The 24541-nt window shown below is 37.6% G+C and overlaps 1 protein-coding gene across 3 annotated transcripts in view; it reads left to right on the top strand.

Moving 5' to 3' along the window:
* Positions 1 to 19496, top strand: part of CPEB4 (cytoplasmic polyadenylation element binding protein 4) — a 44830-nt gene extending 25334 nt beyond the window's left edge. For 2 of the 3 annotated variants that reach the window (XM_054841375.1, XM_054841374.1), the window contains exons 4-10: positions 5090 to 5113; positions 7115 to 7288; positions 9456 to 9545; positions 10179 to 10297; positions 11195 to 11309; positions 11520 to 11701; positions 15072 to 19496. In XM_054841375.1, the coding sequence (XP_054697350.1) occupies positions 5090 to 5113; positions 7115 to 7288; positions 9456 to 9545; positions 10179 to 10297; positions 11195 to 11309; positions 11520 to 11701; positions 15072 to 15299 (932 nt within the window). In that variant the 3' untranslated portion in view covers positions 15300 to 19496. The remainder of the gene's footprint in view (positions 1 to 5089; positions 5114 to 7114; positions 7289 to 9455; positions 9546 to 10178; positions 10298 to 11194; positions 11310 to 11519; positions 11702 to 15071) is intronic. The other variant, XM_054841378.1, reaches the window with a different exon arrangement.
* Positions 19497 to 24541: the final 5045 nt, after the last annotated feature.

Here is a 24541-nt window from a genome sequence, read left to right as displayed (position 1 = left end):
AATTTCACAGAAGTGAGAATATCTGCTTGAACTGGGCAAAATTTTTGCACACATTTACATGTCTTACATTAACAATCCTGGAACTGTGGCCTAGTCCTTTTGTCCTTAGTATTTTAGAACTAAAATTAAGGAATGCATAAAAAGCAGCACTTCTTTGCTTGCTATGCAACACTTTATGACACTATATGCTTTCTTATTGAAAACGTCATCTAAGCCTTAAGTTGTAAGGCTCTTTTAAATATACCTTTGTATATAATACCTATGGGTAGATACGATTTGTATGTTCTAATCTGAGTATATAAACCTCTCTGACAATACCTGCTTTGGTCTCTGAATTGCTCCTTTGTATACAGAGATCACTTAACCAAAATTAAGTTCAATATAGATGCTCTTTATAATTTTAATTTTTCTGCTTTTGGTTTGGTGACGATTAGATTCTTCACTAGTGAAATTGGGCTTAAGGTGACCTTACAGAACTGCTTCTGAAATGAACTGTTACCTGTGGTGGAAACACGTGGTTCACGCATTACATATGAAATGCATTGTGAAGCATTAAGTGATGATAAAATCTAACTCTTGAGTTACAATCAACTCTACCTGCCCTCAGGGAGTAGTAGGGGAAAAAAGGTAATAAAATACTATAGTTCATATTTTAATGGCCTTGTGCGCAGCATTGTCTATCTTGCTATGATTACAAACTATAGCTTAGTGTAGAATAATTTAGAAATGAGGCTTTGCTGTTAGAATGGCAAAACTAGATTGTACTTCAATTATTTTTCTATGATTTAAAAATAAAGCTCATGAAAGCATAAAAAATTTCTATGAGAGATTCAATGATATCTAGTTCATATTTAAAAATAATCCTGTGAAGCTTTGATACTTAGCAGTGCTAGGTTAACAGTTGGACTTGGTGACCTTGAAGGTCTTTTCCAACCAAAACGATTCTATGATCCTGTTTCTCTAGAAGTTAAGTCCTAAGTGCAGCACCAAAAGATCTGTGTTCTGGGTAGGGGAAGAAAATGACTATCAGAGTAAACAGTTTCAGTGAAAGTTTGAAACTCTGTGTTTGTGTATTGATCATATTTGTTTTCCAACATAAGAAACTGGCCACCTGTGACCATCTACAGGTAAAAGTTTTTTAAATAATATGGAGAAGTTTCAAGATAAAACCTTATTATCCCCATTTTTTAAAATATCTGGACTCTTTCACTTTTCTCCATTTATATAATATTTAACAAATAGCTGGTGATGGTACAGAGGCTTTGTTTTCTTTTCCACACTTCACTGCTTTCATCTGCAAGAGCTGTAGCCTGTTTACCCTGTAGCGGTTCCCGCGTTTATACTGCAGGTTCTTGTTTGTCACTTTTTATCCCTAAAAATCAGCAGTTAAAATCATTACTTCATTCACAAAAGCTTATGAAATCTGGATCACTGGAACAAGATTTTGCTGAGCTTGAATATTTTTCCTAGAGCCTGTGTGTTTGGTATAGAATATGAAAGAGTATATGCAAATTGAGATAAATTTCCTAGCTTTCCTGGAGCTGGATAGTGGGAAGCTGTTTCAGTGGTGGAGCCTGGTGGAAGGGTGCAATTGGGTCCTGCTCACAGTCGGGTTATGTAAAAAGTCAACATGAGTATTTGTCATGTTATAACATTCAAAAATATTTCTCTGGTAACTGAAGTGATTAATGTGCATAGAAGTCTGAAATTCCTTGGAACTCACTAATGAAGCTAGTCTGGTTTGATCTTTGAGAGGAGAGAAGTGAGAGTGTTTCAATGAGTAATGTAAAAGATTGCGGTGTGTTACTATGCTGGCCTCTGTGCCAAGGTAAAGAACAGAATCCCTGCCTTGAGGAGCTCTTGGACTAAAGATATGAATTAGGTACAGAACTGGACAGATAGTAATCAACTGAGACTTTGCATGCCTTAAAATAACTATAGCAAGGTAGCGAGGATGAAGGTACAACCATAATTTAACTTCGAGCATTCAGTTGCTTTGTCCATTCTAGGGGTTTATGATGTTTATATTAACTATGGATGCTTGTCTAATTCTCCCAGCTGTGATGTGGCCTTAGAAACTTGGGATGATGTTCACAGGAGATACAGATCCTCTTGCCTGCTGGTCCCTTTGCTGCTCTTGAGGTGACCTTTTTATGTAAATCCACAGTAAATGGCACAAAATACACCTGAAATTGCTTCCATCCTGCAGATTGGAAGGCAGCAAGAACCATTCAAGAGCGCCAGGTGCTCAGCATGGGCACGCTTTTTGCAGGACAAACTTATCATAAGTTTGGGTTTTAAGTGATTTAGGACTCCTGCACACATTTTTCATGCTTCTTCAGCAGAATATCTTTGTCATTGGGAACTGTGTACTTTATACAGAATTGCATGTGTGATTACACACAACATGCTGACTCTCTTTTTGGTGCTTCCAGTAGAGAGAAGAAAGCTCAACACATTTAATTGGTGTTACATTAGACTCAAAAGATGTGATTTAAAAAAAAAAAAAGGAAGATGGCCAGGAGCCCATTAAGTGTCTCAAATGAAGAGAAGACACAAAAATTCGAGTGGGTTGCTTATTTATTAAGTTCCTTTAAAATAAAAGTCAGTAAAAGCAGCAGATTTTTGCAAAGGATTATTGGCTTTCTGTATGGCTTCATTTCTTACATAGAAAGGAGTGTTGCAGGGAGGGCTGAGGTGGCAAAATAATTGAAACAGCTGCTAATAGCATTTTAAATTCAGACTGATTTTTATCAGAAAAATATCTCTGCATAGGTTATTAATAAGCAGTTGAAACGGTTGCATAAACACTTTGTATTTTTTAGGTGTTGTAACATAATTCTTGCTCAAATATCTTGTGAGATTAGTAAATCTGTCCTAGGCCCTTTATGCAATTATCTGAAATGCTGAAGAAATGAGGAAAGCACAAATAGATTTGAGGAATCCAAACCGACAACGTAGTTGTCTTGTTTTTCAGCACATCGGCAAGCATCCTGATCTTCAGAATTAAATCTTTTTCTCTGGTTGGTAACAGTTACCTTAAGGCTCCATTTACGTTGCGGCTTAGCTAGGGAACTCCTGTAGCAAAGATTTCTCTTAATATGAAATTATGAAAGCCAGAGACAGAGTTGGTAAATCACAGTTAGCTGTCTTCCTGGCCTGCCAAAAGAGCATTCTTTAGTTTCAGTGCTGTGTGTTACATTGTGTGAAATTAATGGCATGTGATGAGCTCTGAATTCAGTGAGCAGAGAAAGTTTCTGTCTGTGCTGTGCTGGGGTAGTTTATAAACTGTGGCTCCTGAGAAATGTTTTGAAATGTCAGATGTTGGTATTTTGTGGGTTAGATGAAACAAATGCAGAAATAAGCAAATTAAGAAGAAAAAAAATACCTTAGTATTTCATTCTCAAATCCTCTTCAGTAGTACTTGGTACTGGAAATGCTTCGTAGCTGGTGGCTGAGCTTTTTTGTTGTTTTCTGTACTGGTAAAGGAGAAAAATCCTATTGCCTTGAGTGACACAGGTGGCAAAGCAGTGAGGAGTCTGCTGACCTAAATTGTGGTCACACATCCACAGTGGGAATCGTATCTCTGCTGCATGCTTTGTTGCCAAGAATGGGTGTACCAAGTGAAGGAGCTTGTGTGGTTTTTTCAGTCAGTTAGAAACCACAAGCAAGATTTTTATGGCGTTAGAGGCAGAACTGTTTTGAAAGTACTTGATGTTTTCTAAAACATGGAAAGGCTGCTGAGCTTTGTCAGAAATGCAGCAAGATTGCTGATTTCGTTCCGTGAAAGACAGGTTCCTTAAAACTTCCTACTTTGACGACTATATGAGCATCTTAGATTTCTAATTTCAAAAATACCATGGGAAAGTTATATTTGTAGAGGCCCTCAGCCTTTAAGATTCTCCCATGGAACCAGTACCTGTGTGAACATTTGAGAGCACGCTCCGGTCTGAAGACTAGGCCTTCGTTATTTTGTATTCTTGGTGTTCATTGTGAGTATCTCTATCAGCAAAAGATCAGTGAAGTAACATGATCTTACAGATGTTAAATAGTCATGAAGTAAATTGGATTGACATGATTTTTATTTTGAAAGAGGAAACGACTCCTATTCTGTTGTGGTTTACAAATATTTAAATGCTTAAACTAATTGTCAGCCTCAATTTTGAATGGGGAAGCAAAATAAAATGCATGATGTACTCAGAGTTTCTCATACTACTTGCCAGGAGAAACTAAGTTTTGAAAACAGTTGGCCTGCTTTCAGGCACAGATTTTAATGAGATTAAAAGAGAAAGAATGTGCAAGTTTGATTAGAAAGTTTGGCCATATTCTGACAATGGATCATGGAAGCCAGGACAGAAAAATGTTGTATTTTTTTAGTGGTAGAATGGATTTGTTTTGGAAAATGAAAAGTAGAAAGCAGTGGGTAGCTGCCAAATAATTGCAGCAAAGCATACTAAGTTAGTATGAGAGAATCTGTATTGTTGTACCCAGGCTGCAGGAGGGCTGAAACGCAGTTTTAGTGGCCCAGACGTTTTCTCCTTGACTTTAACTTTTTCAGCTGGTTATTTGCCAGTAATAATTTAACCAAGGATTTTGTGGGTTGTGCAAAGCTTTTATAGCAACCTCATCTGAAAACAGAAATTAGCACAATAGTCCTCCACGTCCCTTGTGTTAGGGCTTTTTCTACAGTTCAAATGAAGATCAGCGTTAGAGTATGCTTGAACTTGGCAAGGTGAGGAGCATGGTGCGTGAGAAAAGATCCATTTACTTATAGGCATAGATAGGAATAGGTTTGAAAATAAATGTGCAAATTAAGAATTAAAATTGTTTTCAAAAAGTCTCTTTGAGTATACATATATACTTTGTCAGCCTCCTATCAACATGTTTTATCACTAAGTAACAGAGATGGTGCAAGGAAGGCATGGTATTGTGGGTGGTGGGGGAGATCAGCTCGTGATCACCATTTTAAATGACCTGGAGTATGAAAAGGCTTGAGAATCACTGAGTTAGTATAAAGGCAATAAAACAAGGTCTTTTGGTCCTTATAACAATGTTTGAAAGGCTGTTTTCTTTCTCATTTAACATGCAGCAAGGACATATGGGAGAAGGCGAGGTAACAATATTCCTATTTAATTTTCTAATGTTGACAATGTCTCATGGGAGAAATAACATTAAGTTGTTACTAGAGGGCAGACTCCAAAATTTAAGATTATAAAGCATCAGTTTCACATGAGTTTACATAGTCTGCATGCCATAAATAAACATTTTAACTGAATTAGGTAGTACTCCACAATAGTACTATTGAGGCTGAAATGATCACTATCCTTACAGTGGACATCGTCTATATGATTTGTTACACTGGAGGGCTATGTTGCTGTGTTTGTGTGTATGTTATGAATGCCAATGCTGGAGAAGTTTATTCTGGTTCTTTTGGGTGCTGATGATTTCCTTGACGCAGCATAGACTATAGTGAATATATGTCCTGGCTTGCAAGGTTAAAGAACCAGATCCTGCAAGCATGCATGTTGAATTATCTAACAGCAGTGGTAATGCTGATGTCCCTGAAAACGTGATTTGGGTATGGAGAATTGCTCCCTTCCAACAATACCTGCAGGATTGGGGTCTTAAGAGATGAAACAAATGGCATGTGCATCCGTTCATTAGGGGAAAACAAAATAACGTTTAAGTCTATATTACAATATTTTTATCAAAGTAGGAACCAGGTTTGTCTAGCTACAGAAATAGGCCTGATTATAGTTGATTTATATTAAAGGTGTATAAAGATTCTTGAAATTTCAAATAAAGCAAGCTGACCAAGCCTTGCATTTTTTTTATTCATATAAATTCTATGGACTGTGGATTTTATTGTATTTTTTTCTTTCAACTTGTTAGCTGTTTGATCTTTGCATGGAAAATGTCTAGATATTGGAATTGGTCAAATTTTCTGTTTTCAAGATATTTTGTTTTTAAAAATAAATTTAATTCAAAGGAAGGAAGCAAGAGCAGGATAAATTAACCTTCCCAATACATTAGTGTGGTAGATTGTAATGAATTCTGAAAAAGCAGACATAGTATATTGCATCATAGGCAAAGGAAATGTATCCTAAAGCTCGTAGCACACCTCATTTATTTGCTTACTTTCCCTATATATATTTATTTATTCCTAAAATGTTCATTAAATGACTAGAAGTCTATTCAGTTTGTTTTCTAGATATTGAATACTGTAATTAAAGGGTGAATTCATGGAAGAGATCAGCTTGTGTGTTCTATGATATTATGCATTTATAAATCAAAGGATCTTATTTAAATGCAATAACTATTGTTAAGGAAATCTATGATAAACGATTATCATAGGAGAATATTGGGCTGTGAGGGGAAGCACGCTTACAACATTTTCTCTTAGAGTGAGTCCATCAACGAAACTCTGTTGTAACATCTAAGTGAACTTGCTTCTAGGAATGACACAGTATTGCCTAGTTTGCAGTCTTCATTTGCAGTAAATGGCAGTGGGTCTTCCTGTTTTTATCAGGATATATTTTTTTTTATTTACAAGTGGGTGGTTTAGGATATGTTTTGATATCAGGTAATTTAAATGTGTAATATATTTAGCTGGTAGAATTCTTGTTTTCCCATCTGCACTGTGAAATTGTATCTACTCATTATAAGAAGCTGTTCACTGGAAAATTATATAGGTTAGGTTTTAGTGATGTCTGCTATTGGGAAAATCCCCCCCAAAATGGCTTATATTCTCTTCTGTTTTTATACCTTTTTAAAAGAAATCTAATTGGAAATACAAAATATTATGGAAAATGGTCAACTTGAGCATCCATTACAAATACTGTTTTGTTTCAAATTTTCATCAGTTGTAGTGCAGTTATGAAGAAGATAGCAACCTTTTGTCTGAAATAATGCATTTGAGTTATTGAATGATATTGAAAACTCTAAGGGTAGTAGGAAATTGAGAACATAACTGCTCATTAAAGGGGAAGATTGCAAACAGTTCTACTGCTTATGCAACAACTAATGCATTTTAAAAAAAAATTATTTAAACAACATGTACTTTGTTCTGTTAGTATGGTTTTTTTCCTTTTTTTTTTTTTAACCCCCTCTTCAGGTCAGTCTTCACTGTTTCCAATGGAAGACGGGTTCTTGGATGATGGACGTGGGGATCAGACTCTTCACAGTGGTTTAGGATCACCTCACTGCTTCTCCCATCAGAATGGAGAACGAGTGGAACGGTATTCCCGTAAAGTCTTTGTGGGCGGACTGCCACCAGATATTGATGAAGGTACACCGAGAACATCTTACTCAGAAAAGCTCCTTCTGCCTTAATGACAAAACTGTGGTGTGAAACCTTTTGTCTGTTAGCTAATGAATGATTGTTTTCCTAACTCTACGGAAAAGCTGTTGTACATAAATGGGTTTCTGCATGTTACCACTTCCAGTCCACGGCAAATGTGAGATAATTCAAGCTAGTTTAGGCTATAGCATTGTTCTGCCATTGAAGAAGGAAATCATATGTTACCACACATTTAACTGACAGTATAAAAATTACAAAAAAGGGATAGTGGTCCAAAAATAAACAAGTAAATAACACCTGTTGAAACTCATAAATACATTGCAATTATAATAATTATAATTGTTATTAAAAAAAAGAAAGAAAATATGTATATATCATGCACATGCACAAGTGTTGTGAAGCTTCATTTCACCAGAGTTCTGTATTCTGTATGTATGAGTGTGCTGGGATAATGCTTAAAAGTACTACAGCAACTGTAAATCTGAAAAGTTGCTTTTTCTTCATCCCAGAATTGTTTTAATACCCACTTTTTGTGTCAGAGAGAGTGATTGTAATGCATTGTAGTGTGTACTACTGTGACGTGACAACCTGAATTTCATGTCAAACACAAGAGCTACTTTATTATTAAAAGGTCAGATATAACACGGTGTTTACAAGAGGAAAAATGATCTTACAGTCTCTGTTTCTTTGTTGTTGGGGTTTTCTTTGTTTTTCAACTTTGTCACATTTGTTGTTTTAGAAGCAAATGAGCACATGAATGGTTTGCTCTCTGCAGACCCTAGTTAATTGAGAATGAGTTGCTTCTGTCAGTGCTCTCCCTGTTAAATGCACAAGTGTGAATTAGAATAAGGAGTATACCTTTTAAAATCTACATCACAGCTGAATTTTTGAGGTTTTTCTGATCCTGTTTCTAGAACGCATTTTATGTATGTGTTATAACATCAAATTTGTGTTAAGTGCTGTTCTGAATGGAGATCTATTTTAAGAATAGATATGTAGAAAATATTGTTCCCCTTGGTTTATATCTTCATCAGCATGTAACCTTGACACACTGCCATTGCTGTATATATTCCTGATGATCTGTAGTGCACAGAGAAGCTGTCAGTACAGTGGGCTGTCAGTTGCTATTTCATTAGCAATGTCATCAAAGAGTGTAAAGAGTGTAAACAAACTGAAAAAAACATAATTAGTAACACCTTTTCAGATTTCTAACTGAATTTGAGGATGGGGAAAATCCTCTACATTGTGTATGAGGAACCCTGAACAGCGTGCTAGTATAGAAAGCCCTGTGATACCATACACAGAATACAGCTGAGCAGTGTGCCAATTTAGATGACGCTCCAGCAGTGTTCTCCAGTTTGTTCTTTTCGTTTCAATTTTTTAATGAAAAATTCTTGTACAGACAACTTTAAATAGGGATGGTTCCAGTATGTTTGTGGAGAAGGAAAGGGGAATAGTCACTCAATTTCAAGAACAACAGAATTGCAACTGGAAGACTTCTGTGGGACTAGCATATGCACGTTTATACCAGTGATTTGAGGTCAAAGGCAGAATGGAAATGGATGCAAGAATTGCTTCTCGATATAGTAATATGTTCTTACCATCTCTCCTATAAAATTACGTAACGATATTCTGCAAGTTTACTCTATGGTAGTTTGAGGTCAAGCTCAGGTAGTGTTTTGCACATGTGGCACTGGTATGTGATATGAACAGGCATGGCTGGCTCTTGTGATAGTCCCTTCATTTTTTTCCCAGTCTTTCTGCAATTATAAGGCATATTGGCAGAGCTGGTTGCTTACTAGCAAGTCAGCAAATTGTCTATAAACTCTTTGTGGGAGAATAGTTGAAGCTGGGTTATTATAGCTGTATTGATGCAGTGACTCCATTTCTGTGAATTATGGGTCACAAGCTTTTATTTATAATCATCAGTAGAAAGAAAAGCTCGATCTTTGACCTGTTGTGTTTTCTAATGTGTGTTCTGACTTGTCATAAAGATTCGCCATCAGCTAGTAAGCATTGTTATGAGCTGCTGAACCTTTAGGGTCACAGAATGTTTATTTATAGGATGGAGCTACGTGAAATCAGTGTCCTTTGAATGTCTTCCATTGAATTTATTTTAATTTCAATTAGCGCCTTTTCCCTTCTCTCTTTACAGATGAGATCACTGCTAGTTTTCGTCGCTTTGGACCTTTGATTGTAGACTGGCCACACAAGGCAGAAAGCAAATCTTATTTTCCTCCTAAAGGTAAATACCTGATAACCAATAACATATGAGCATTGTAGAATATTTTTTCTTTATAAGACTACATTTTAGACAATATTTTTGTGACAATGACCCAATGTTTAGGAGGGGAAAAAAAAGTTGAATACTTGGGATAGTTATAATCTGGTGGAATTTAGAAAGTGGCTTTGTAATTATTCCGCACTGAAAGAATTCTTCCTTAACTTCCTGGTTTTACTTTATTCCATTTTCTCCCCCTGTTTTTCTTCATTTTTTGTAATAATAGTCGAGACTAGTCCTCTCTAAAGGGACTAAATGCCCTCCACAGAAGCTGGGAAGGATTTGTACCTTATATTAACAGCCATCCTGGCAGGTTTGCCTCTACAGCTGTGGCTTTTGTTCAGTTCATACTGCTGGCTTATCCTTTTCAAAGGAAATGGGGAGAGAGTGTGCTGATCAGCAAGCTCCCTGCTTCCCTTCATGTCTCTGCAGAGGACTTGCAGGAGGCTGGGTTGGAAATGTGTGAGAGCATCTTCAGGTTTGTCCCTTACTGTATGGTAGCATGATGGCATGGTGCCAAGCATAATTCTGGGTTAAGTTATTATCATATAGGCAAATAGACAAAAGAAGTTACGTGTTTGTTTTCCCTTTTTGTAGGATATGCATTTTTGCTGTTCCAAGACGAAAGCTCTGTACAGGCACTGATTGATGCATGTATTGAAGAAGATGGAAAGCTCTATCTTTGTGTTTCCAGCCCTACTATCAAAGACAAACCGGTAGGTAGAATTGTCAGGGCCTGCACAATTCCTGTATGATAACCAGAAATGGTTCTCTTCAGATGCCTTTTTTTCTATCTTCAGAGTGCTAATGTTTAAATTTCTTTAAGGTGTCAAATTAAGTTCTGAAAGAGAAGACCAACTCACTTATTTTTAAACTAGACATTATGAAGTTTTTTAGTCTAGTTACAGTTCATATTTTTGTTAGAAAAAAGGCTTGCTGAATTTCACCGTTGCTGACATAATAAATACATTTCCAGACAGGTATTTTATGCTTATTATTGAATCAGATGTAGAATTCATATTGTCTGAGTGTTGCATGTAATGTGTTTTGACAGAGATAAATCCAAAAAAACATGACATAGCATTGAACTGTAAATTATTAGCACAAATGGTTTTAGGGCTGATGCAAGTCTGTTTATAGTTGGAGAGACTTCTGCTATATTCCTGCACTTCATATTTGGCCAGCTGTAGGCAAATATAAAGCAGCTAGTTTTGCATAGTAACTTTGTGCACTGGAGCCTGTTGCATTGAGATAATGCTAGTCTATCGCTTACACTTGGCTAGAACAACACGAGTAGTGTAGATACGTATGCACCAACGTGGTTCATGCACCACATTCAGTCATGATTAAGTAAATGTGTAAGTAGAGGATGAGTTTTTTCCCAGAAATTTGGGTAACAAGGAAGTGGTGAAATTTAGTATGATCGAGTGGTCTGTCTTAACAGAGCTTATTGCCATTTCATTTTGAGAAATGATTGCTGAACAAGTAGAAAATGAGTTTAGAAAGTACCGCTGTTTAAGAGGTTTTCTTCTTTGTAGGATACTGCTTTAATTTATATTACTGAGATACTTTGAGTTGTGAATGGTTAAAAAAAAAAGGCTTTTTGTCCATAGGTTCAGATCCGGCCTTGGAACCTTAGTGATAGTGATTTTGTTATGGATGGTTCACAGCCTCTTGACCCACGAAAAACCATTTTTGTTGGTGGTGTTCCTCGGCCTTTACGAGCAGGTACACTGCGTGTTCCGCAGCACTGGGCATGTTGAATATGCAGTCTGATTTGGGGAGCAACGGGGGAAACACGTTATTTCAGCAAGGGAAGTATTAAGTGTTCTTGACACTTGTAGCGGGGGACATGAATACAAATGGACTGTTCCATTTGATGCTTTTAGAAAAAATTACCGAGTCTACACCACTGTTTCGTTTTCCTTTCTGGTTTAGTGGAACTCGCAATGATAATGGATCGGCTGTATGGAGGGGTGTGCTATGCTGGAATTGACACAGACCCTGAACTGAAGTACCCAAAAGGAGCTGGGCGGGTTGCGTTTTCTAATCAACAGAGTTACATAGCTGCTATCAGTGCTCGCTTTGTTCAGCTGCAGCATGGAGAGATAGATAAACGGGTAAGGTCTTCAAGCATATTCTATTTTTGTTCAGTGCTTTCTCTAGAAATGCTTTTCCATGTAAATGTGTGTCATTGTGAAGATTGTAAATGTTATATCAGATTAATTGCATATTTAGGGCTAGAATGTGCCATTTAGATACAACACAGAATAAAAATGAAGGAGTGGTACAGAGCCATTGCTTCTGGAACGTGGGAGGCAACTGTGAAGCAGACTTTCTCAAATTGCTTAGCATAATAGGAAGCGTGTCAGCTGCCTTGTTCTTTTATAAGAATATTGCACTCGTCATATACTCCCACTGCAAGTATTTGCACTGGTAGTGTTTGTATAATGTCAGGGAGTAAGATATCTGCCAAGGATGGAGCAGTTCTTACTCCTGTTCTGCATCTTTTCAGAGAGCGGGCAGAATCTGGCCCTAGTGTTACACATTGTGTGCTGGGTGTTCCTAAAGAGCGTCATAGTAATGCATTGTAAACTCGTTAGCGTGCATTATAGCCTCCCAGTCATCCTCCACAGCTTACATAAAGGCTGTGTCTGGTTATTTTATTCCTTTATTATTATAAATTAAAGGAATATGCCACATGGATCTTCAGTTTGCTTGCCTCTGCCCTCTCATCTATATAAAAAGTGACTTTGCCAATTACAGTGATCTTCGGGCCACAATTTTGAGCAACTCGGATCCTTACATCCACCGTTCTAATTCATCCTTTGTCTCTGGATTTTTCTTACATGACTGTCACTATTGATCTTAATTTTATAATTACTACAGAGGAAAACCCCCAAACTTGGCTGATTATCTGATTATCATTTCACTTCTGGTTTGGCTATAAAGCTTGGGTAGAAGAATTGTAAAAACAGTTTGACTGTGGGCTTGCGAATTGGAATGTCTTTGTTCTAATCTTGGCTCTGAAATAAGTTCTGTACGGCTTTGAACAAATAATTTGGGTCGCCCTTGTGCAACTTCTGCTTGCATAAGCAGACACTTGGTTGAATAGATCCATTGAAGCTGGTGGGACTACAAATTTAAGTAAGTACTTGTGAACTCTAGCAAAGATTTTGCAATCTATTTCCCCTTCCTTCTCTCCTCCCACTCCTCCTTATTTCCCCTTTTTGTGTGCAGTTAAGAAGAAATGTGGGGAGATAGGTGCTCAGAGGATTCATTATAAGAGGGATTGGGTGCATGTGAGATACGGATGTGCAACAGTGTCAATACTACTTTTAGTAATAATTTTTTCTAATAGTTTTTTCTGTAAAAATAAAATTAGTAACAAGAAGGGATTTCCTGTAAAATTAGGCGAGGGAGAGCTGATAAAGGGCATGCCCTTCAAAGAGATAATGCAAATTAAGTGCTCAGTGGCCTGCAGCACCCACTGCTGCAGAGCTTCTGACGAGTGCTGCCACCCTAAATGTGCCTGATGAAGTCGCTGTAATTTAAGCTCTTTCTCTGTAGTTAGGAAACCTCAATACACCTAGCACAAGTAACAATTGCAGGCTGTATTTGGCACATGTGCTTCGGCACACATTGAGTAAATGTGCTGAGGACTCTGACTGTTATCTCTGGGTTGCAAACTTGCACAAAAACCGGTGCTGCAGTAACAGGCTAAATCAAGCAGAGGTATAATTACCTGGGCTGTAGTTTGGCCTCTGAATATGTCTGAGTAGACATAATAGAGCAGCAGAATTGCCACAATAAGGAGGCATGCATAGCATATTTGTAGGTTCTCCTCTTAGTGCTTGTAGAAGACGATACTCATCAATGAATACCCAGCCTCAAGCTACATAGCAAACTAGGTGCTGAAGGGAGAATGTGGTGTTAGGAATATTTGTCTGCCTCCACTCTTTTACAATTTTATTCTTCTGAGTTGGTGTGGAGGGGTGTTTGAGAAGCAGAACTCTGGCAGAGGAAGAGGGGAAAAACTGAGGCCAAAAAAAAAAGACTGCTGTACTGTCTCCAAATATTAGAAGCACAAATGGCATCAAACTAGTGCAGTGCTCTATCTGGACTGTGATAAAATTGGGTAAGTTTAAAAACTCAGGAAGTTGTGAATGTCCTTATTGGAATGAGCTGGCATACCTCTCAGGTTTGTGAGATACAGACAGGAGCATCCCTAAGCCAGATGCAGAGATAACAGGTTAACAGTAGAGACACCAGTCACAGTCTGGATATTTGGAAATGTTTGTGAGAACACCTGACTAAATGAGCTTCAGAGAAGGCTCACAAACACACCTAGAACAGGAAATTTTACCTATACTTCTTTAACGTGAAGTTTCCTGTTGCTCTTCTGGTATGTCCCATGGACCTTTCACAGTTCTGTGGAGCAAAAGAATGGGAGAGGAGGTGATTACTGGTTTTGAGGTGGAACTGAGCCTTTAGGGGATGACAGTGCTGCAGTTGTGATTGAAACAGAGAGGCATGTCTAAACGAGCTGCGCTGTAGCCAGCTCGGATACTGTGAGCAGCAAACTTTGCCTTACTGTCACAGAGAAAGTGCTGTGGAGTGCTGTGAGCCGGGTTTTGTAGCCCACAGTATGGCAGGTTTGGTTTTGGGATGCAAATGCTTAGATTAAAAGCTGGAAACCTGCAGATGTTGCAGTGTAGATGTATCCTTGGAGCACCAGCTGGTAAGTTCCTGTGAGTCATTATCAGTTAAGAACTTGAAGAAATTTTTCTTCTCCTTTCTTGTCTGCTGTACTGAATTACGCTCATCATCTGGCCCTTAATGCCAGGAGCGTAAGTGGCCATCAGAGTCTCGTTTTAAGCTTCTCATTTGATCCCAACAAGATTAGGTAGGTTTCCTTTTGCTGAGAGGACTAAGCCACAGAAAAAGAAAACTGAAATGTGCTGTTTATTAAGATAATAAATGACATTTTTTAAAGTTGGAAATTCAGACATTGAAATTTGTAGACCTCCTGCATATTTAATCTGCAGTTAGTGTTGTGTAAACAGTTTACATTCCTACCTGAAAGAGTAGGAGTTTGATTGTGCATCACCATACTTAAAAATAAACTCCCAGAATTCTCCAGGAGTTTGATGTGAATCTGCGTATCAGTTCTGTAACAATAGGTTGATTGGTCCTTTCTGTACATCAGTGACAGCACGTGTTATACTAATGGTCAGCGTTGGTTTTGGGGGGTTTTTTAAGGATCAAGGAGGACAGTGGGAGCAGGATTGTTCTGAAGTTATGTGCCTGTAGTTTTGGGTGTTTAATGATGATGACCATGTGTAATGAGGGGGAAAATTCTTGAGTGTGATGTTCCCTGCTACAGAACTGAGATCACAATCCTGCTGGAACACAGTAAATAATGTGGAAATGTCATTATCTACATTGTTACCAAGATTTGTAAATGTTCTTCTCATTTTCTGAATGCAGGTGGAAGTTAAGCCATATGTCTTGGATGATCAGCTTTGTGATGAATGTCAGGGGGCCCGTTGCGGTGGAAAATTTGCTCCATTTTTCTGTGCTAACGTTACCTGTCTGCAGTATTACTGTGAATATTGCTGGGCTGCTATCCATTCACGCGCTGGCAGGGAATTCCACAAGCCCCTGGTGAAGGAGGGAGGAGATCGCCCAAGACATATTTCATTCCGCTGGAACTAAATGATCACTGCAGTGCTCATATGCAGGCCTCAAATTAAGTGCACTCTTCTGTTATCCTGATTGCCCCTACCCACCCTACCCTTTCTCTTATTCAAGATAGCATGTCCTTTTGTAGTAGTCTGTAATTTAACAATAGTATAATGAAAGAATGACCTATAATATGGGTATTTTGTAGAATCTTGTCATTGAAAACTGTATTGGGAACTCCTTTTCGTATTGATAACGTTGCAAGTGAGTTGCATTCTCTTGTCTTTACTACCGAGAGAACACTTAATTTCATGCAACATTTTCTTAGAGGAGAGAAAAATATTAAGAAAAGATAATTGAAACAATAGAGTATTTTGGTTTTTTTAATTAAATTATTGTTAATAAAGAACATAAGAATACTTTTATTAAAATAACCGTGTAACAATAACACTATCAATCTGTTCTGACACTTTTCCCCCAGGGAAGCCTGTTTTTGCCTCTCTTTTTGTTTCGACTTCGGATTTTTCCAGCAACAGATGAAGTTAGCATTTACCTACCAACAGGAAAGAGCATGTTTAAAGCAACAAAAATGCATGAGCAAAGTTGAAGCAGCATTATAATAATGATCTTTTTAAAAATCTGTTAAGGATTTTGAGGCTAAAATTTTAGCTCGGTATGTATCTGACCGTGCCTCTGACTACCACCCACATCCAAATTACTAATGAGATAGGCAGAGCTTACTATATTTTCATCAAAATGATTACATTTTAAGAATTTCTGAATGTAAAAGGAGTAAAGTTACTACTGAGGGGGGAGTGCACTTTTTTTTTCTTTAAGAGAACCCAATTGTCTGGTTACAGCCCTAGAAATCCTACCAAAGCTAGAGTAATGACAACTAGTTAACTGGCATTTCCTCTCCTGAAGGGTAAATATATAGATTTTATTTTTGATGGCTATATATAACTCTATATCCTAATATACTAACATTCATCAGGGGCCAGCCTTTGCTCTCCATTTTGACGTGAAAAAGTAGAAAACCTAAAGATACCTCAAGGATATCACTGATTTTTAGTGAAGTTTTGATATTCCATTGCGTCACACAAAGTAAAATTGGCTGCTTATTCGTTTCCCATCTTGGATGTAAAGTTAGTTTTAAATACCCTCGAACTTAGTTCGAACAGAAGGCATGAACCGAAGTAGTTTCCAAGTCTTGTTTTGCACCGTTTTCTAAGTTTGTGCATGAAATGGTGCAAGTGTGCATATGCCTTTCTTACTCTTCCTGTAGAAAGAATCCCAACTAAGGTTCCACCTCTTCAGAACTTAGTATGAGGACAGACAGACAGACAGGTATTTGAAGTGCCAACATTGCTAAGTTAATGCCTACTTTATTCTCAATAAGTTCTACCTTGAGAAGCATTAACACAGTACATGTTAATTGAATGATAAAGAGTGGGTGCAGGGGTTTAGTCTGAAATAGTTGAATGAAGGAGTAGTTCTGAAAATTATTTTTATTACTTTTGAACTAATGCCCTGGCCAACTTCTGTAATGATTATTTAGCAGTGTGCGAACAAACAAATTTAGTGGCAATCTTCTGAACTGCCCGAGCGGCACGGTACCATCCTAGATTCTCTCAAACCAAAGACTTGCCTCAGCACTGCTTGGAAAATATCTGCTCCATGAAAAGCCTTTGTCGGCCCCGCTCATCCCATTCCCGCAGCCCAGATTATCTTTATGAGAAGCAGTTTTTATTTTCAATACAGGCTTTAATGAACTATACCTTACTAAGTTCCAAAGGTCAAAATGGAGACATTTGCTGTCTACTAGTCAAGTATAGAAAGGGAGCTGCTTTTAATGAAATCCCTGAAAATATTGACAACAGTAATGCAAATGCAGAGTGCTCTTGTGTAGATTGTCAGGGACTTTTTTTTCTCTGAAGTACATAATTATAGTTGGAACGTTCCTTTAAGTTTTTTAATGCTTGTAGGTGGCTTGGGGTGTGCTATTGTGCCGATCCTACCCAGTAAACAGGTGAGATGGGTTACCATTACAAGAAATAACACTGTTTGAGAACTAGCTTTGAATAATAATTTTCCCTTTGTACATGACCTGCTGAATTTCGGTACAGTGTTTTTGTAGCTAACTTATTTTGTCATGCACATAATGTATATTTGTTATGCACTACTTTTGTATATCTTGTTTTTCCAACAGTGAGCATTTTTAGGCACACTTTTCACTGACGGGATATCTCTTTATGCAATACCTCAATTTTTCATATTGCAAAGAGTAGCTTTTTGTACTTTTATTACTGAGAGATCTTCATATACTTCATTTTTTAATATAAATAATTTTAATAAATTTTATTTTCTTATATTCTGCTTTTTATACATTTCAGTGCTCTGCATACATTTTGAATTATGGATGTTGTGCACTGGCAATGCTATTTTAGAATCTGCAGAGAAAAGAAAGCATGTTGCTTAAACATCTTAGCCCAGCACCAGGTATTTGGTGTACATATAATTTAAGAAATAGTATATGTAAAGTTGAGAATTAAAGAAGAAAAGCATGAAAGTGACAAATGACACTGTCTTTAGACCCATGAAATTTAAATGCATAAATATAGTGTAGAAATTTAAAAGTAAAGAAACATCAAAATTGTCTACCGCTTCTTACTAAGTTTTTAAAAATTATACACAAATGCAGACGTTTTTGGTGAATGTTTAGCCATTTTTAATATTAATAAAAATTGATGTTAGGTGTTTGCAGAAATGTGTCTGCTCTTTTAAATTATATTTAAAGAATAAAAGAGAGCCTGCCAGGTGGCAGGCATGTAATGTTAGTATGCATGACTAATGTAAGAAATTGTTATTCTACTAATATTCACTTGTGATTGTGTGACAAGCGTGTTTACAGATTATTTGGTTACACTTCGATTTACAGGGCATAAACAATTATATACATTACTCTGTACTTAAGTAGCGATGACATGTCCTTCTGACTACGTGGGATTTGTAGCTGGGGTTACCATGTAGCTCCCAACACAATTAACATGTAATTGGGCTACCAGTCTTAGGGTATCACTTCAATCTGCAAAGGGGTTAATGCGCATGTAGTTTTATCACACTAGCATGGCACTGGCCATGTATTTACAATGTAGTTACAGAGTAATTACATGGTTATTTTTGCAATGTAAAATAAAGTGTTTCTGATTATTTTATATGTAAAGGAACCCCACTGCCCCGTGCTTTTTGGTATAGTATATACTTCTCCATACACAGACCTCTGCAGAATGCAAATTTAAAACTTGCAGTGAATGAATTTAGCGTTTTATAAGGATGCTGTTGGAAAGACTTGATAATTCACCCCTTTTTGTTTTTGAAGAGTTAAAACCTTCTGTTAAAAGGTGATTTAAAACTTGAATGTGATGAATTGTGGCAAGTTAACTTCAAGTTATGTGCAATACCTATTTCAGACTTCTGGAAGATCTTTGCAGTGTAATTCTTTGTTTTTAATTGCAGACATTTAAAAATGTCATTTTCTACTGTTCTAGTAAATCCTCTTTCTTGCTGGTGTTTCTAAAGAAAAGAATCAGAAATCAATCTTTCTACTAATGTAAATTTGAGATTATTTTTAAAAATATGGAATAAAAGGTTTTGGTCATTTGCTTTATTTTATTATCTTATTTTAAAGCTACTGTGATAGCATTGTAAGAATTGGGACAATATTGTATTCAACTGTTTTATTTTTTATATTTTTAAATTTTAAAGTATAATTAGTTTTTATAATTTTCATCAGATTTTTTGTTATATTTTTTGGAAGTGAAACTTTTAGCAAGTGGGTGTCTAGTTTTTACTAATCCCTAATATGTTTTTCCCCCAATGTATTGCTCATATTATCAGAAGGAAAAGTTATTTAAGTATGTCAGTTAATTGTACTACTTGGCTGAATTTCCATATAGTTTTTACTGTGTATGGGGAGGTTGTAGTATTTATTATAGCATTTTAAATAAGGGTAATTCATTTTTTATTAAAGTCATTTTCACGTTTAAGTTCATATTTTTGTATGTTCTACTCTAAGTTATATAACACAAGTTACTTTTTTTAAAGAGTTCATTTGTTGAAGTGCTAGTGAAAATTAATGTTATTAAATAGTTTGCAAATGACTATTTATACCAGTATGCATATAATTTTTAAATATTTGTAATGTGAGATGTTGAATGAATAAAACTTTTAACTCAATGTTTCTCCTTAACCTTTTTATTTTAAGCTTCCCGTAGAAACATGTTCCTTTGTGGCTGAAGCTCGTGGGGCTCGGGGAAGTGATTTTGCTGAAGTGTACGGCACACGTCCGGCTATATGATGTGTCAAGTGCCCTAGGCTAAGTTCTGCAGCCCTGTTCCAGTCCAAACTTGGAGCATGGCTTTGTATGGGGTGCGCGAGGGAGGGTGTGAGCACTTGAGAGATGCTGAGTACCCCGAACACTGCAGTAAATTGGTACAAAATCCACGTGTAACGCTGCAGAAGTGGAAAGGGCGAGGTCTACAGGACTGTAGAACTGCTCTCTGTTGAATCAGGCTGTAAGAATAACCCTGTTTACTGCTTGTGTCCAGGTGTTGTCTTTTGGAATGTTGAATGCTTAATTTTGTGAATTTGATGCTTTTTGAGTTTTTGTTAGAAATTGTGGGTAGCTTTGGAACAGCCTTTCAGTGGTTTCAGCACTGCCGTGCCACTACGAAATCACTAACTGGGTAGGTGACATGTTAAATGAGAAGAATACCACTGAGGCTCATGTAATGCATCGTGTAAGTCAGAAACCACTGCAGCTGGGATGAAAAGATAACTAGAGTAGGACCAGAGTGGAGCCAAGCAAGGCCTGGACAGACAAGGATTCTTTTTTAATTGTCTCATGGTTGTGGTCTGATACTAACAGAAGGGAAAAGTCTGGCACTTTGAAGAGCTTGCTAGTGTCAGTCTTTAATTTAAAATATCTGAACTTGAAATGTCTAAAAAGTCTTGTGAAGCGTTACAACTTTATGTATCTGCCCTTCAAAGACTATTCGACAGGAACCATGCAGAAAGGATTTGAGAGTTTTGCATCCTCAGTAGCTAGGAATTCCCCAAACTTTGTTGGTTTTCTTACTTTGATATAAACAGCTAAGCTTCAAGGAAGTACAATTCAGATTGATCTGGAAGTAGCTGTGCTAAGTGGAACCATGAGCTGGAACATGCACGTGTACCTTGTGAGAAAAAAAACTGCTGCCCAAAATACAGTACTGCATTAGGGATCAAACTGTGCTGCACCAACCAGCACTTTGCTGTTGGCATCTGAGCCGCTCATCTCTTGTGCCATCACCTAAGGAATGGTGGTGTAAATGTTCACAGGATGTTGAGTAGCATTCTTTTCTGTGGGTGCTTCAGAAATGCAGATCTTACGGAATTGAGCTATCATGGGATTAGTTCTGCAAGATGCTAATCTCTTCAATTCCCATTGGCTTCAGATGATGCGAATTTAGAAGGTAATGCCTTTAGAAACTCGTTTTTAACAAGAATGAAAATATCTGTGAATTAATGACTCCGTGCATCTACTTCCAATTCCTTAAAATGGGTATTTAAAAATAACCAGAAAACACTGATACGCTTTGGATCAAAAATGCAGAGGCTGGGTTGTCTGCTCACGAATAATGAACTCCTTGGTGCTGCGTTCTGTGCGGGCCAGCCAGTACCAGACAGTATTGACCAGTTTTAGCGTGTGACTTGGCTGGAAATGGCAGCGTTATCTCCATTCTCTGCCTTGGCGTTGTTAGGAAATCGTCATAGTTCAGCCTCTCCCAATGTGATAACAAGTTCTTGACATTGTTTTCAAGTGCAAATGGTCTTTTAGAAAGCATGTGCTTATCAGTGGTTTATCTGATAATGGGTTTTTTAACAAGTACCATAGATTTGAAATTTGGTCCTGAAATATGGGGGTTTAAGTCTTCTGATGCCATGGTGGTGGAATTAGTGATGTCCTTCAGAAACAAGACACTCCCTGCCTGATTTCAACTCAAAATGCTATAAACTTCAAGGTGTTCATCAGGATATAGCATCTGATTTACAGTTGGGGAGGTGTGTCTTCATTCTAAAATTTCCTATATAAAGATTGCAAAATGTTTTGTTGAATGCTTAATAAATTAAATTTTATTACATAGAGGATAAAAAATGCAAATCGATAAGGTGAAATGCCAGAAGTCTGGAGCGTTGAAAACTACAAAGATTCACTCTTGGTAGTGATGGCCATGGCTGATTCTTAATTGCTGAGAAGTAACTTTATAGGAAAGATGATATAACAAATCCCTTTTGGGTTTCAGTTTGTCCTGAACCTACAAATAAATGCTATAGACAGAGTCCAGAAGATGGAGGCATGCTTGCTGGGTGGAATTTCAGAATTTCCACAGTACACGAATCTCAACTATTTTCTTTCGGCACAAACTGCTCGTGGAGCAGAGTCAGCCACCAGCTCTCTCTTGGGTGCTACTTTTGCTAAATGAACTGCTACATTCCACATCAGTGAAGAAACTCCGTTTGGGTGGAGATGGATGTAACCCGTCTCGTACAGATTTAAAGGCTAAGGTAGATTTTAAAGAGACTCTCTTAGCTGTCAAGTCGTTGTTGGACAGATTCTACTGTCTGTCCCGATTCTCCAGCTGCTGTTTATTCAGTGCTATGAAAGCCTGCTCAGCCACACTGCTTGCCTCCAGGAAATCTAAGACAAATAATAGCCTCAGAAAGGATAGATGAGGAAAAAACACTGACATCTCTTCCTCTGTGTAAAATAAGCTGATTCAGTCTGTCAGTATGAAAAACAGCCTCTGGGATAAGAATATACTTGCAGCTGTCTTTGTACTCATAGGAATTGAAGGGGGCGGGGGTGAATCGGTGCCCTAAATACACGACTGAACTCCCCATTTCAGATAGGGAGCGAGTCTTTCTGAAACTTGATGCTCTGATTAATGCTCTCAGATATCACCTGTTTGCATGACGCATGAACTATAATTTGCTGACTTGTAGGGTTTTTCAGAGAGACAGTTTGATGCCAAATGTTAATTTATTTGAACGTATCTATCACTAAGGGAAGCTCCCTCAGTCACCTTGTTTATGGAGCTCGGCAGAGCGTGGTGTGGTACTGTTCTGTTAAGGTTTCTTCACAAAATTTGCTAGTCAAAAGTGCTCAGTCCTTCTTGTATATATAAAATATGGAAATATACAAGGTCTGTGTTTGACTGTGTTTTTCCTTCTGAAATTTAATTTTGGTGAACAATGAAAGTTGAGATTAAATCCTCTGAACACGACGCAGGTAAAGGGTATCTGTGAGAACACATTTTTGGTTTTGCATTAATGGACTTAGTTTTATCGTTCTCAGCTATGTGGTGGTTTTCTATTCCAAAACTGTATAGCTGGGTGAGTGGCTTTGCTTTTCATGTGATTGAAGAACATTGATTTTACTTAGATGGCAGACTGATAGTGCAGATGCAGTTGCAACACGCTGTGTGCCTTGGTAACTCTTAACACAGTTTTGTAATCTGCAGAAGGGTGGCAAGTCGCACATAAAGAAATGCATTTAAAAAAAAAAAAAGTCTCCACCAACCTTCTCCAACCCAACGTTTGAGAAAATGTTTGCTCAATCTAAATCACCATCTTGCAGTGCTGCTGACTCATGAACCAGGATCAGTTTGCTTAGTGATTGTTTATGCCTTGCTATGCATGTGAAAGCATTAAGTTGTCAATTTAGCAAAGTGTCATTTTTCAAGACAGCGCTTGTCGCTTTAAGCACATGCCCAGCACTGGTTTGTGTATGGAGTACATTCATGCCAAGGGTTTCTGAATTTCCTTTCAGTGAGTTAATTTTTTTTTTTCAGGTTTTTGAGGAACATTCTCATTGTAAGCAGCAGGCAGTAGCCCCCAGCTTTGCTTCAGCAGGCCAGCTGTTCACAGGCAGATGTTGCTCTGTACACACTGGCAGAAACAACTCAGCTCTTCAGTCAGTGGCAAGAAAATTTGCTCATAGGTTGTTTTTAAGGGGGATATCTTTGGAGGAATGCAATGGCAGAACAAAGCAGTGACTGCTTCAGTTCTCTCTACAGAGCTAGCAATCCTTGGAGACAGAAGCTCTGTTCCTTTTCAGGCAGCATCCTTATGTTTCTGGGGGTAGAGCATGAATGTTCAGTGTCTGCTACAGTTCTGGGAAGACCCTAGTACCATTACAGAGTGGACTTACTGCTGAGGAATGAGTGTGTTCAGTGGTATTTATACTGAATTTAAATAGGACTGTCTCATCGATGCAGACAGATGTATTGGTGATTAATTATGTTAGCCTGCAGGCAGACTTTGGTCTGAGATCATGTTAGATTTGAGAAGAGAGGTTAAGAAAATGTGAGCTTTCTGTGCTTGGACAGATGGTCTTGGAAGACCTACATTAGTGCTGGATCTGAGGATGATTTAGTGGGTTTTGCTTTTTATATCCTGTACTGAGCCAGTGTTCTTCCAGGATGTGGAACCTGGAGGTTCATCGCAGGTAGGACTAAACTCTCTCATCTGTGTGTTCACGTAGGGTCTAAGTGTACGTTCCCCAGCATAGCAGTAGTAACAGTTAATGTCCTAGTCCCTGCAGCCTAAAATTTGGTAAAGTTTTACTATGTCCTATTTGGAAATAGGATGTCATCATTAAATACCAATAACTTGCACATTTGTATGGAAAAATGAAATGAGAGAAACTGAAGTCCTTGCCTGCCTCTTGCTGTATCCATTTGACTACAAGTCTTTCCCAGAAATAAGGCTGTTGAATTCCGATGTTATCTTCCGTGATCATTTTACCTTTTCGAGTTCCCCTATAGTTTTATTTCAGATTGGGAATCTTTATTTAAATACTGTAATACAAAGTTTTTCGAAGCCAAGGGTTTCAGTCTCATTGACTTGGGTTTTGATTATAAAGTCTACGGATCTTCTCAGTGATTTGCAAATCTCTCAAGGGGAGGCTCAGGCTTTTATGTAACAAACTTAGTTTATAGTCTGCTAAATATTTTTATGCACAGCATGGAGAAATGGGAAAATATACCTCTCCTTATGACTGGTGTGGATGAAATGATTCCCACATGTATGGTTTGTAAAGTGATTTGAGATATGCAGATTCATTAATATGAAATGCAGGTGTGTTAAAATGGCAGCTGGCCATTTTATCTCTGCTGCACTGTGTTATTGCCTACATAATTAACTGTGAGATCCATTGTAAATTATGAAATTTT

Source organism: Grus americana, chromosome 14, assembly GCF_028858705.1.
Source record: "Grus americana isolate bGruAme1 chromosome 14, bGruAme1.mat, whole genome shotgun sequence".
NCBI lineage: Eukaryota > Metazoa > Chordata > Aves > Gruiformes > Gruidae > Grus > Grus americana.
Note: the sequence above shows the minus strand (reverse complement) of the source record. Positions and strands in the feature narration are given on the sequence as shown.